Raw genomic sequence first — 12,180 nt, 5'->3', positions numbered from 1 at the left:
GTGTCACCGAGCACCCCGTGGCACTGAGCACCCCACGTCACTGAGTGCCCCACGCTGAGCACCCCACGTCACCGAGCGCCCCAAGTCCCGGAGCACCCCATGTCACCGAGTGACCCACATCACTGAGCGCCCCGTGTCACCGAGCACCCCGCACTGTTGAGCGCCCTGCACCGCCAAGTGCCCCATGCCGAGCACCCCATGTCACTGAGCGCCCCGTGTTACCGAGTGCCCTATGTCACCAAGAACCCCGTGTCACCAAGCGTCTCGTGCCACCGAGCACCCTGTGCCACCAAGCACCGCACGTCACTGAGAGCCCCAAGTCACCGAGCGCCCCGTGCCACCAAGTGTCCCACATGACGAGCGCCCCGTGCCACCGAGCGCCCCGCGGCCCCGCCGCACCTTGAGCTCGTACTCCTCGCGCGTGTCCAGCGTGTCGCAGCGCAGGTCCTGCTTGAGCTCCACGTCGTCCTTGAAGGACTGCGGGGACAGGGGCGCCATGCGGCGGGGCCGGGTGCCGGGCGGTGCCGGGGGGCGCCCCGCGCGTCCCCGCCGTGCCCCCCGTACCGAGTAGATGGCCTTCATGACGCGCGTGGCCGTGGAGACGCTGCCCGCGTCGTCCTCGCGCTCCGCGTGCAGCGCCAGCGGCTCCCGGTTCACCGTCTCCACCTGGATGTCCAGCTTGCGCAGGGTGACGTCCTTGCGGCCTGCGCGGGCGCCGCGGCGCTCAGGGGCCCACCCGTGTCCCTGTATCCCCATGTGCCCACGTCCCCGTGTCCCTATGTCCCTGTGTTCCCACATCCCCACGTCCCTGTGTCCCCACGTCCCCAGGTCCCTGCATCCCCGCGTCCCCACATCCCTGTGTCCTCATGTTCCCGTGTCCTCGTGTTCCCACGTCCCCACATCTCCATGTCTCCGTATCCCTGTGTCCCCATGTCCCCACGTCCCCATGTCCCTGTCCCTGCATCCCCATGTCTCCACATCCCCGTGTCCCCACATCCCCATGTCCCCACGTCCCCGCATCCTCATGTTCCCATGTCCTCGTGTCCCCGTGTCCCCACGTCCCTGTGTCCCCACGTCCCCATATCCCCATGTCCCCACATCCCTGCGTCCCCACGTCCCCGYGTCCCCATGTCCCCACATCCCCACATCCSCACGTCCCCGCGTCCCTGCATCCCCACATCTCCACATCCCCACATCTCCGTGTCCCCACATCCCCGTGTCCCTGCGTCCCTATGTCTCCACATCCCTGCGTCCCCATGTCCCCACGTCCCCATATCCCCACATCCCCATGTCCCCGCGTCCCCGCCACTCACTGCCTTTGCGGCGCCGGTACAGCACGCAGGCGAGCGCCGCCAGGAAGGCCACGAGCAGCACGCTGGCGCCGATGGTGCCGCCGGCGATGATGCCCACGGGCAGCCCCTCTGCGGGCACAGCCACACGGGGGGCATCAACCAGGGCCGGGCGCCAGCGCCACGTCCCCCCGTGCCCACCCGCCGCCACCTCGCTCGTCCAGCTGGATGATGGCGGTGCCGGGCCCGAAGCTGTTCCAGGCCGTGCAGTTGTAGCGCGTCTGGAAGTCGGCGTCCATCACGTTGTTGATGGTGAGCGTGGAGAGGACGCCGGCGCCCGTGTTGCTCCGCTCCACCGTGTAGCGCTCCAGCGTGCCGGCCTCCAGGATGTTCTCCTTCCAGGCCCACGCCTGGCGCCGAGGGGAGGCCGCGTGAGCCTCCCCGGGCACCGGGCACCGGTGCGGCCGCGGCCCCGTGCACTCACGATGCGGTCCGGCGGCGGCGTGCTGCCGATGAAGCACTCCACCTTGCCGCGGTCGCCGCGCGCCGCGTACTGCACCGCCTCGCTCGAGATGATGGGCGGCCCTGCGCGGGGGGCGCCGCGGGTCAGCGGGCACGGCGCCGCGCCCAAGGGCGAGGAGGAGGAGGTTGTGGGGAGGAGGAGGCCAAGGGGAGGTTGAGGTTGTGGGGAGGAGGGGGCCGCAGAGAGCAGGAGGCCGTGGGGAGGGGGAGGCCGTGGGGAGGAGGCTGCAGGGAGGAAGAGGCTGCAGGGAGGAGGAGGCCGTGGGGAGGAGGAAACTCCAGGGAGGAAGGTGCCGTGAGGAGGAGGATGCCATAGGGAGGAGGATATTCTAGGGAGGAAGATGCTATGAGGAGGATGCCACGACGAGGAGGATGCCATGGGGAGGATGCCGTGGGGAGGAAGACATCATTGGGAGGAGGCCGCCATGGGGAGGAGGCCCCAGGGAGGAGGCCGCGGCGCGGCGCTCACCGTTGACGAAGAGGGTGACCTCGCGCTCGCCCACGCCGATGCGCGGCACGATGGCCTTGCACACGTACTGCCCCGCGTCCGCCTGCGTCACCGACTTCAGGTACAGCTGGTTGCTGTTGCTGAGCACCTGGGCGCGCGCGGCGCCGCGTCACGAGGCCGCCGCGGAGGCCGCCCCGGCGCGGGCCTCCCCCGGCCCGGCCTCCCTACCATGTTGGACTCCTTCTTGGTCCAGGTGAGCGTGAGCGGCGGGTTGCCCGCCCAGGCGCACGTCAGCGTCACGTCGGAGCCCACGTCCGTCGTCGTGGGCTTGGGGTCCACCACGATGCGCGGGGCGACTGCGCGGCGAGCGGGCGCTGAGCCGGGGCGCGGCACCCCGGGCACCCTTGGGCGCCCCCCACCCGCAGCCCGGCGCTCACAGTGCACGTCCACCAGCGTGCTGACGTTGGTGCTGCCCACGGCGTTGTGCACCTCGCACGACACGGGCTCCGTGAAGAACGAGTAGTCCACCTGCGTCTCATAGCGGTTCTCCTTGGCCTCCTCGATCACCACGCCGCCCTTGGCCCACCTTGGCGGGGGGGGGACACGTGCGGGGGGCTCTTAGGGATGTGGGGAAGGGGTGTTTTGGGGGGGGGGCACCCCGGTTGCGCCGCCCCTCACCGGTAGCCCTTGATCTCGGGGTTGGCGGTGGCGGCGCACGTGAACACCACGCGCTCGCCCTCCTGCACCGTCTGCGGCTGGATGGAGAGCGTCACCGTGGGCGGGTCTGCGCGGAGAGGGGGGACACGGAGCTGCAGGGCCACCCACCGCCGGGGGGGGGGGGACACCCCCTGCCCATCCCGCGCGGTCCCCCCCGCCGCCGCCTTCCCGCGGCGGCCGCTGGAGGTCGGTGTCGGCCGGCGCGCGGTGCTCACGGTGCACGTTGAGCCGCACGGAGGCCTCCTTGCCGGCGGGCACGGCGGCGTTGGCGCTGCGGCACGAGAACACGCGCCCGCCGTCCAGCTCCGTGGGGTTGATGCCCAGGCGGCTCGTGGTGCTCTCCCGCTTGCCGTCGGGCAGCAGCTCCTGCGGCGACGCACGGCACGCCGCGTCGGCGCCGGCGGCACCGGCGAGCCCGCCGGCGCCCGGGGCCGCGGGCACCCTACCGTGCTGGCCACGGCGCCGTCCTGCTGCAGCCCGTCGCGGTACCACACGATGGTGGCGGCCGGCTTGGCGCTGCGCGCCCGGCACGTCAGGTTGTAGGGCGTCCCCGCGCGCAGCAGGATCTCGGGCGCCCCGTCGATGGTGGGGTCCTCGGGGGGGACTGCGGGGACACGGTGCCACCAGCGCCCCCCCAACATTCCCGCCCATCCCGCTTTGCCAGGGCCATTCCCCACCTCCCACCCGCTTCCCAAGGGCACCCGCAGCGCCGGGGGAATGAGGGCGATGCGGGAAGCAGGGTGGGAATAAAGGAAAGCCGCCCCCGCAACCCCATTCCCACAACATTCCCACCGCGCCTCCCTATTCCCCCCGTTTTACAAGGCACAAAAGTCCCGACGTGCCGCACTTGGGGGCCCTGGGAAGGCTGGGAATGCCGGGAACGCCGCCGGGAACGCCGCCGCTTACTGAGCACGGTGAGCTTGGCGCGGCGCGAGCGCAGCGCCGCCTCCGTGGCCTGGCACTCGTAGGCGGCGTCATCGGAGAGCTCGGCGCCGCTGATCTCCAGGTTGTGCTGGCCCCAGGCCGCCGTGCCCACCACGCGGTAGCGGGGCCACGCTGCGGGGCACGGGGGGGACCCATGAGGCCGGTGCCCACCGGGGCTCTCCGTGCCCCGGCTGTGGCTTCGGGAGCGGCCCCGGGATGGGGAGGCGGGAATGGGGAGCGGGAGCCGGGGCGGGCAGCCTTGGCCCTGAGGGACGTGGGGGCCTGCGGCACGGGGGGTCCGCAGCATCTCGGTGCCCACTGCATCCCGGCGCCCAGTGCATCCCAGTGCCTGCAGTGCCCGCTGCATCCCAGTGCACGCAGCATCCCAGTGCCTGCAGTGCCCGCTGCATCCCAGTGCACGCAGCATCCCAGTGCCTGCAGTGCCCGCTGCATCCCAGTGCCCGCAGTGCCTGCTGCATCCCAGCGACCGCAGCATCCCAGTGCCCGCAGTATCCCGGTGCCCACTGCATCCCAGTGCCCACAGTATCCCAGTGCCCACTGCATCCCGATGCTTGCAGTATCCCAATGCCCACTGCATCTCAGTGCCTCCAGTGCCCACTGCATCCCAGCGACCGCAGCATCCCAGTGCCCACTGCATCACAGTGCCCGCTGCATCCCAGTGCCCACTGCATCCCGGTGCCCCCAGCATCCCGGTACCAACTGTATCCCAATGCCCACTGCATCCCGGCATCCGCTGCATCCCAATGCCCATTGCATCCCAGTRCCCGCTGCATCCCGGTGCCCRCTGCATCCCRGTGCCCACTACACCCCAGCACCCCCTGCACCCCGGCGCAGCCGGGAGCACCGGGGCGACCCCGGGCCCCGTCACCGTGGGGGTGACCCCGGGCCCCCCCTCGGGTCCCCCCCTTACCTTTGAGGCCCTGCCCCATGCCCAGCGCCAGCCCGTCCTTGGTCCATTGCACGATGCCCGAGTAGTTGAGCACCACGCAGGAGAGCACGATCCTCTGGCCGGCCACCACCGTCTGGTCCTCGGGCTCCTCGGCGAAGCGGGGCTGGCCGGCTGCGGAGCGGGACGAGCCGGGATGAGCCCGGATAGGGCCGGGATGGAGCCGCCCGCTCCCGCCGCCCCGTCATTCCGCCCGCCATCGATCCCCGTCACGCGGAGCGCCATCGATCCCGGCGGGGGGACCCGGGGATGGGCCACGTGCGCCCGGACGCCTGGGCCCTTTGCAGGCACTGGGCTGCTCCCGCTCCAAACATTTCCCAAAGAAATTCCCGCGGCGGCGGAGATGCCTCCCGGGAGGAGCAGCCCGCGGCTCCGAAGCCGCCGCGTCCCCTTGGTGTCCCCAGGTCCCTGCGGAGCCTCCGCTCGGAGCCCGCGGCCGCCTTTGATCCCACCAGCCAAGCCCTGGCTTTTCCCGGGAGCGCCCGCTCCGGCATCCCGCAGCATCCCGACGTCCCCCGTTACGGAGCACCGACCCGCCGCGTGGCAACACAGGGATGGGGACACAGACCCACAGGGTGCCGGGATGCTCCCAGGGAGCCCCGGGATGGGGGTCCCGGGAGCCCCGGGCAGCGGGAGCCGGGGGCGGCCGGGCCGCTTTGATCCCGGGGAAGGAGCGGGAGATAAAGGCGAGGAGGGAAGGAGGCGGCGCCGGAGCCGACATCAAAGGGAAGGTGCTGCCGGCGACGGCGGGGACGGCGACAGCATCCGTAACCCCCCCAATTCCCGGCACCATCCCGAATGCATTCAGGATCCTGATTCGGGAATCATCCCGAATCCCCCAGCTCCGGAGAGCGCCTGGAGCCGGCAGCCACCCCATCCCACCCCATCCCACCCATCCAATCCAATCCAATCCCACCCCATCCCTGCATCCCAGCCTGGGCGCCTGTGCCCGCAGCCGCTCCGAGCAGCGGCTCCCGCCCGGAGCCGCGTTCCCGGCCCTGTCTCCCGCTATTTATCCAGCGCCGGCCTGATTAAGCCCCAGGGCTGCTGCTCCAACCTCCCTCTCTCTCCTCCCGCTATTAAACTCTGGGATCAAAGGAAAGCTTTTTATTCGCCCTGACAGCTTTCAGATGGAGCTAAATCTCCTCGCGCCAGACTTTTATATATATATATATATATTATTTTATCTCCTTCCTCTTCCTCTTGCGGCGCTCTTCAATTTAAGCCTTTCCCCCTTCCGCTTCCCTCGCTCGCTTCTATTTATACTGGGAAAAACGGGGGGGAAAGAAGCGGGAAGCGCTGGGTTTGCTCGGAGCGAAGTGGATTGGGCTCTGCGCGGGGAAACTGAGGCACGGGGACGGCCAGGATGCGCCGGGCTCCGCTCTTGCGAGCTCAAGCCAAGGCTCTCCCTATCCTGGAGCTGCTGCTGCTCCGGGATGCTGCGGGATTCCGGGCCAATCCTGGGATTCCCATGGGAATCTGGGCCTGGATGGGGGCGCTGAGCTCCCCCTGTTCCCACGGGCTCCCCATCCCGGTGCCGCCTTTGGGAATGCTGCCGGCTGGGAACACTCCTTCCGGGAACGCCAGGATACCCAGCGCTCGGGAAGCCAGCGGGAGCCAAGCTCTCCGGGGACAGGATGCTCCCATTCCTTCCCTTTTTTTCCTTAAAAAGGCAAAATTATCAAAACAAATGAGGAGGAGATTGGCGGGGCCTTTGCTGCCCTCCTCCTCCTCCTCATCTTCCTCCTCTTCCTCCCTGGAAGAGCAGCCCCCCAATTGCTTCTGACCCCCCGTCTCCCATTAAATTGAGCGGCTCCATTCCCGGTCGCTGCAATATTCTGGCCGCCGCTGGGCCCTTCCCTGTGGAAAAGAGGGATCCGTGGGGAGAAGGGAAGCCGGGAATTTTCCAGACGACGCTCCGGGCCACTGATGAGGAGGAGGAGGAAGAGCAGGGAGGGGGACAAGGCCAATTAGGTGCAAACCCGCGGCCCGAGGAACCAGCAAAGCAAATTCCAATTAAAAGCCGCTTGGGAAGCAGCGGGAGCAGCGGGGGAGCCGGACTCCGTCTCTCCTTCCTCAACATCCCTTGCTATTCCCTGTCTAATAACACGGAGACCCGCCAACCTCCTGAGGTCGGAGCCTTCGCTCCAGGATCCGGCCCCGGGAGCTGCCGCCCGAGGCTTCCCAGCTTGGGAATCCCAGCGGGATCCCTAGGGAAAAAGTCCCCCCCTGTTTAGGACGGAGTCTTTGTCTCCTTCCCGCCTGCCCAAGTTTGTGGCCGGCTCTGCCGTTAATCCCGTCAAAAGGAGCAGCCAGGCAGAAGGATAAAGCGCCCGGATGGGCCGGAGCGGCTCGGGAAGGGCCGGAGAGCGCGGATTTGTGTGCGCGTTCCGGCTGCGCGCGCTCCAGCTGTGTGTGCATGCATGGGGATGTGTGTGCACAAACAGGAATGTGTGTGCACGTGTGTGCACGCATGGGAACGTGCATGCATGGGAATGCGTGTGCATGCATGGGAATGTGCGTGCCCACACGCGTGCAAAGCCAGGCCGGGCGTGCAGGCGCACAGGGCGCTGCAGCCGGGATCCCTCCAAGCCACCCGCTCCCACATCCCACAGGGCTCATCCCTACGGACACCTCTGCCTGCGCGGGAAGCACAAGCGGCACCGCCGGCCCGGAGCAGCCGGAGGCTCCTGCTGCCGGCACCGGCATTCCCTGCGGGAAGAGCCCCCGGAGCGGGAAGGGGCCCCTGCGGCGGCGCCTCCACCCTCCTCATCCCCCCTTCGTTTCGGGGGCTGCCATTGGCCGCCCCTAATTAATTTGTGCATCAGCCCCGTTAGGAACAATGTCTAATTAAGACTTTTGTCTGTGTGCGCGGGGACGGGGAGAGGGGAGGGGGCCGTTCCGCCTTGGGGAAAAAGAGGGAAGCAGAAAAAAAGCTCCGGCGCCCGCTGCCTTAATGAGCGGATTCCTAATAACGAGCGGCCGCCCGGATCCATCCCGGCGGAGCGGGACGGGGGCAGCTTGGGCTCCATTCCCACCATAATTCCAGCGAATTCCTCCCTGTCACATCGGGCCGAGGTGGCACGGCAATGGGGACCCCCCCGCGGGCGCTTCCCGCGCTGTGTCCCCCCATATCCCGGCCGGCATCGCTGCGCTGAGTTGTGCCCAGCCTCTGCATGGCGCCAAGCGGTGCTTGCAGCCGGGGATGCTCCCGGTGCGGGGGGACGGTGCCGCATCCCGTGCTCCCGCATTCCCGCGTCCCGCATCCCGTGTCCCCCCGGTGCTGCCGGCGCGCGCGGCCCTGGCGCCCGCTCCGGCGCGCGCTCTGCGGTCGCGGCCCGCGATGATCCTACGCGCCTGGAATTTGAGGAATTTCCTGCCAAGGCTCTCTGGAAGATGAGGGAGCGCGAAGGGAGCCGGCGCTTAACCCTCGCGGCGCCGGCGGAATGCCGGAGCCGGGAATCGCTCCGTGTGGAGATGCCGTGTCCCAGTGCGCGGGGGGCAGGGAGCGGGGCCCGGCGCTCCGGGGCGGCTCCGTAGGAATCGCCCGGCGCGGGAGACGCTGCCGGAGGCCGGACCGGCTGCTCCCGGCACCCGGGCGAGGGAAGCACGTGCACAACCCGCTCCTCGCACACCCGCTCCCATTGCACACCCGCTCCCCTCGCACACCTATTCCCATTGCACATCTGCTCCTTGCACAACCTGCACCTATTGCACACCCGCTCCCATTGCACACCCGCTCCCCTTGCACACCCACTTCCCGCACACCGATTCCCATTGCACACCCGCTCCATTGCACACCCTCTCCATTGCACACCTATTCCCATTGCACACCCACTCCCCTTGCACACCTGCACCCATTGCAACCTGCTCCCTTCACAGCCGTTCTCATTGCACACCCGCTCCCCTTGCACACCCGCTCCCCACACACTTGCACCCATTGCACATCTGCTCCCATTGCACACCCATTCCCCTCGCACACCCACTCGCCTTGCATACCTGCACCCATTGCACACCCACTCCCTTCACACACCGCTCCCCTTGCACACCTGCACCCATTGCAACCTGCTCCCTTCACACCCGCTCCTTGCACACCTGCACCCATTGCACACCCGCTCCTTGCACACCCAGTCCTTGCACACCCGCTCGCCTTGCACACCTGCACCCATTGCACACCCACTCCCATTGCACACCTGCTCCCATTGCACACCCGCTCCTTGCACACCTATTCCCATTGCACACCCGCTCCTTGCACACCCAGTCCTTGCACACCCGCTCCCATTGCACACCCCCTCCCCTCGTACACCCGCTCCCATTGCACACCCGCTCCCATTGCACACCCGCTCCCCGCACACCCGGCGCCGGCTCCTTCCCCGCCGTTCCCATGGCAACGCCGCAAGGCGCACAACCGCTCTCCGCCTGGATGGAAAAGTTGGTGCCTCCCTCCTTGCTCCCCTCCTTGCGCCTTTTCCCCCTCCGCGCATTCCCATTCCCGGGCGGATCCGAAGGCACCCGTCACCATGGCAGCGCCGGCACCCGCTCCGGCCCCGCAACAGCCGCTCCGCTGGCCTTTTTTCCGAAGGATTTCACCCCAAAACGGGTCCTGGCGCTCCCCCATCCCATTAACTCTTCCCTGTGTCCGGCACCGCTCCGGAGCTCTTGCAACGGGAACGGGGCCGGACGGCGGGAACGATCCGGAGCGGAGCCACCGGCCCCCGGGGACCTCAATTATCAGCTAAGCGCGAGCGCTGCAGTGATTAATTAAGAGATAATAAAAAGCAAAGGAGGCCGCTTGGATGCCCGGCCGGAGGTAGGGCGAGGAATTAGGGCGGCTCTATGGAAAAGGCCGCTGTTATCCCGGCTCCGGGAGGCTCCGGGATGCACGGAGCCCTCCCGACGGACAGAGGCTGCTGCCAGGACGCCTGGGCCCCTGCTCGTCCTGTGGCCGGCGGCGGCTGCCGGAGCCGGGAAGGGGCAGCATTCCCGGCCGCGGGAATGGCGCTGCCGGGCTCGGTGCCGGCTGGGAAGCGGGGAGACATCTCGGTGGCTTCTCCGGCACGCATTTCCCTGTGGGATGCAGGCCCCGGCAACCCCTGCACGGTCTCCTCTTCCCGGGATGCTCCGGGAACGCTCCAGCTGGCAGCATCTCCCGGCAAAGCCCCTTACCCCAGCAAGGGCAGCCTGAGACCCGCTGCCGCTCGCTACACGTGTGGCTCCCGCCGCATCCGTCCGGGCCGGAGTGCCGGAAACGCGGCCACGGCCTCGAGGCCTCTCCGGGCCTCTCCGGAAGCAGCCGGATCCGGCCTCCCTCCCTCTCTGCTGCCAGGGATGCCCGGGCCGCCTGCGGCGCATGCAATGAATGCGCCGGGTCTCAGCGCAGCCCAAATACCACGAACAAGCCCTTTCCTACCCCGCTGCATTCCCATTCCGCCGCTCTTCCTGGAGGGAAAAGCAAGAGGGAGGAAAAAGCCAGGGCGAGAAAGAGGAAAAGAGAGAGAATCGCCCAGAAAATGAATAAATATTTCAATTTGAGGCGCAATCACGGCGTGTGATTGAAATGGGGGGAAGAATAATGGGTTTCATTTAGATAAGATACGGAAAATTATTTAGTGCGGAATGAAGAGTGATGAAACCCATTGGACAGCGTGGTGGGAGCGTGAGCGGCGCAGCCGGCGCCCCCGGCCACGCGCCTGCACGTGCACACGCATGCACACACGTGTACAAGCATGCACATGTGTGCACGAGCATGCACACGAGTGCTGGAGATGCAGATGCGAGCACAAGAGCACTCACATACACATGCATGCACGTGCACATGGATGTGCAAGCATGCACAGATGTGTGCATGAGCGTGCACATGAATGCTGAAGTGTGCAGAGTGTGAACATGCATGCACACACGCATGCAAGAGCGTGCACAAGCACGCACAGATGCATGCAAACGTGTGCAGAAGCATGCACATATGTGCAAAAGCATGCACACAAACGCTGGAATGTGCAGACACGAGCACAAGAGCATGGACATCCACATACACATGCATGCACGAGCATGCATACAGATGTGCAAGCATGCACAGACACACGCACACACATGCTGGAGCATGCAGACACGTTCACAACAGCATGCACGAGCATGCAAGCAGATGCATAAGCATGCACAGACACATGCACACGTGTGCACGAGCATGCACACGAATGCTGGAGCGTGCAGACACGACCACAAGAGCACGCACATGCATGCACAAGCATGCACAGACACATGCACACGCGTGCACATGCATCCCAGCACCCATTTCTCCCTTTGCAAAGCCCGGCGCAGCAGCAGGCAGCGACATCGGCCCCCTTCCCGCCCGGCATCGCCGCTCCGGGAGCAGGGAAAACTTAACGGGACGGCGGCCCTGGCCGGGCACCGCGGGGCCGCGCAGGGAATCCGCATCCTTCCCTGGCGCAGGAATGTGCCCGCGGAGCTGCCGCGCTGTTTATCCGAGGCCCAGGCGGGTGCCTCCTTTTTTTTTCCCTTTCTTCCCTCTTTTTTCTTTTTTTGTTTTTTTTTTTCCCCCTTCCTCAGCCAAGAGTTATTGAATTCGGTGCCGAGGGCGCTGCCGGGCTCCGCCGGGAGCTCCGCGTGGCTCCGAGCGGGAACGGGAGCTTTTGTTCCCGGGAGCCTCCGGAGCCCCGGTACCGGGAGACGGGGCGGGGGAACCGGGAGCCCCCGGGGGGGCTCCAAGCGGCTTTGCCGGCTCTTCCTGACCCCACTTCCATGCGCTGCCCTTTCCCCCCCCTCTCCGCTCCAGCATCTTCCCAACGCCGCCCCCTTAATTAAGAATTAGATTGGATTTTGCAGCAGGGAAGCGCCGGAGGCCGCGCGGGGGCTGCCCCAGCGCCAGGAATTGCCCCCCCCCCGGCCTGGTCCAGACCCCACGAGCTCAGTGCACGTGTTGGGGGGGGGCTCGTGCCCCATTCCGGGGGGGTGACCTCAGGAGAGCGGCGCTTCCTGCCTCAGTTTCCCCTCTGGGGGCAAAGGGAGAGGTTGGAGCTCAGCCCCTGGGGGGGGGGTCTGGGGCTGCCCCCCCCATCCCAGCCCCGGGCTGGGGGGGCACCGAGGTCCCGGATACCCCATCCCGAGGTGGGGGGGGTCCCCTTGGATGGGCAGGGGGATGGACATGGGTTCCCCCCCCCCTCGGGTTCCCGTGTCACCCCCAGGCGCCTTGGGGTCCTGGGCCGGGTCTGGGGGGTCCGGAACCGGAGCAGCCGCCCCATTGGGCTCTATCGGAACCGAGACCGTTGGGTGCGAAGCCGGAGCAGCAGCACCCG

General features: G+C 67.4%; 1 protein-coding gene across 1 annotated transcript in view; it reads right to left on the bottom strand.

Moving 5' to 3' along the window:
* KIRREL1 (kirre like nephrin family adhesion molecule 1) overlaps positions 1 to 12,180 on the bottom strand; it is an 18,461-nt gene that overhangs the window by 1,019 nt on the left and 5,262 nt on the right. The window contains exons 3-15 of the mRNA XM_026046616.1: positions 4,832 to 5,037; positions 3,883 to 4,032; positions 3,423 to 3,580; positions 3,192 to 3,342; positions 2,938 to 3,043; positions 2,697 to 2,845; positions 2,488 to 2,615; positions 2,281 to 2,407; positions 1,774 to 1,874; positions 1,501 to 1,699; positions 1,314 to 1,421; positions 565 to 704; positions 400 to 477 (exon numbers count right to left, since the gene is read on the bottom strand). Coding sequence (XP_025902401.1) covers positions 400 to 477; positions 565 to 704; positions 1,314 to 1,421; positions 1,501 to 1,699; positions 1,774 to 1,874; positions 2,281 to 2,407; positions 2,488 to 2,615; positions 2,697 to 2,845; positions 2,938 to 3,043; positions 3,192 to 3,342; positions 3,423 to 3,580; positions 3,883 to 4,032; positions 4,832 to 5,037 — 1,801 coding nt within the window. The remainder of the gene's footprint in view (positions 1 to 399; positions 478 to 564; positions 705 to 1,313; positions 1,422 to 1,500; positions 1,700 to 1,773; positions 1,875 to 2,280; positions 2,408 to 2,487; positions 2,616 to 2,696; positions 2,846 to 2,937; positions 3,044 to 3,191; positions 3,343 to 3,422; positions 3,581 to 3,882; positions 4,033 to 4,831; positions 5,038 to 12,180) is intronic.

The sequence above is a fragment of the Nothoprocta perdicaria genome, unplaced genomic scaffold (genome assembly GCF_003342845.1).
Source record: "Nothoprocta perdicaria isolate Ctin4 unplaced genomic scaffold, notPer1 scaffold_450, whole genome shotgun sequence".
Lineage (NCBI taxonomy): Eukaryota > Metazoa > Chordata > Aves > Tinamiformes > Tinamidae > Nothoprocta > Nothoprocta perdicaria.
The sequence above is the reverse complement of the archived record's forward strand: the minus strand, read 5'-3'. Positions and strand labels throughout refer to the sequence as shown.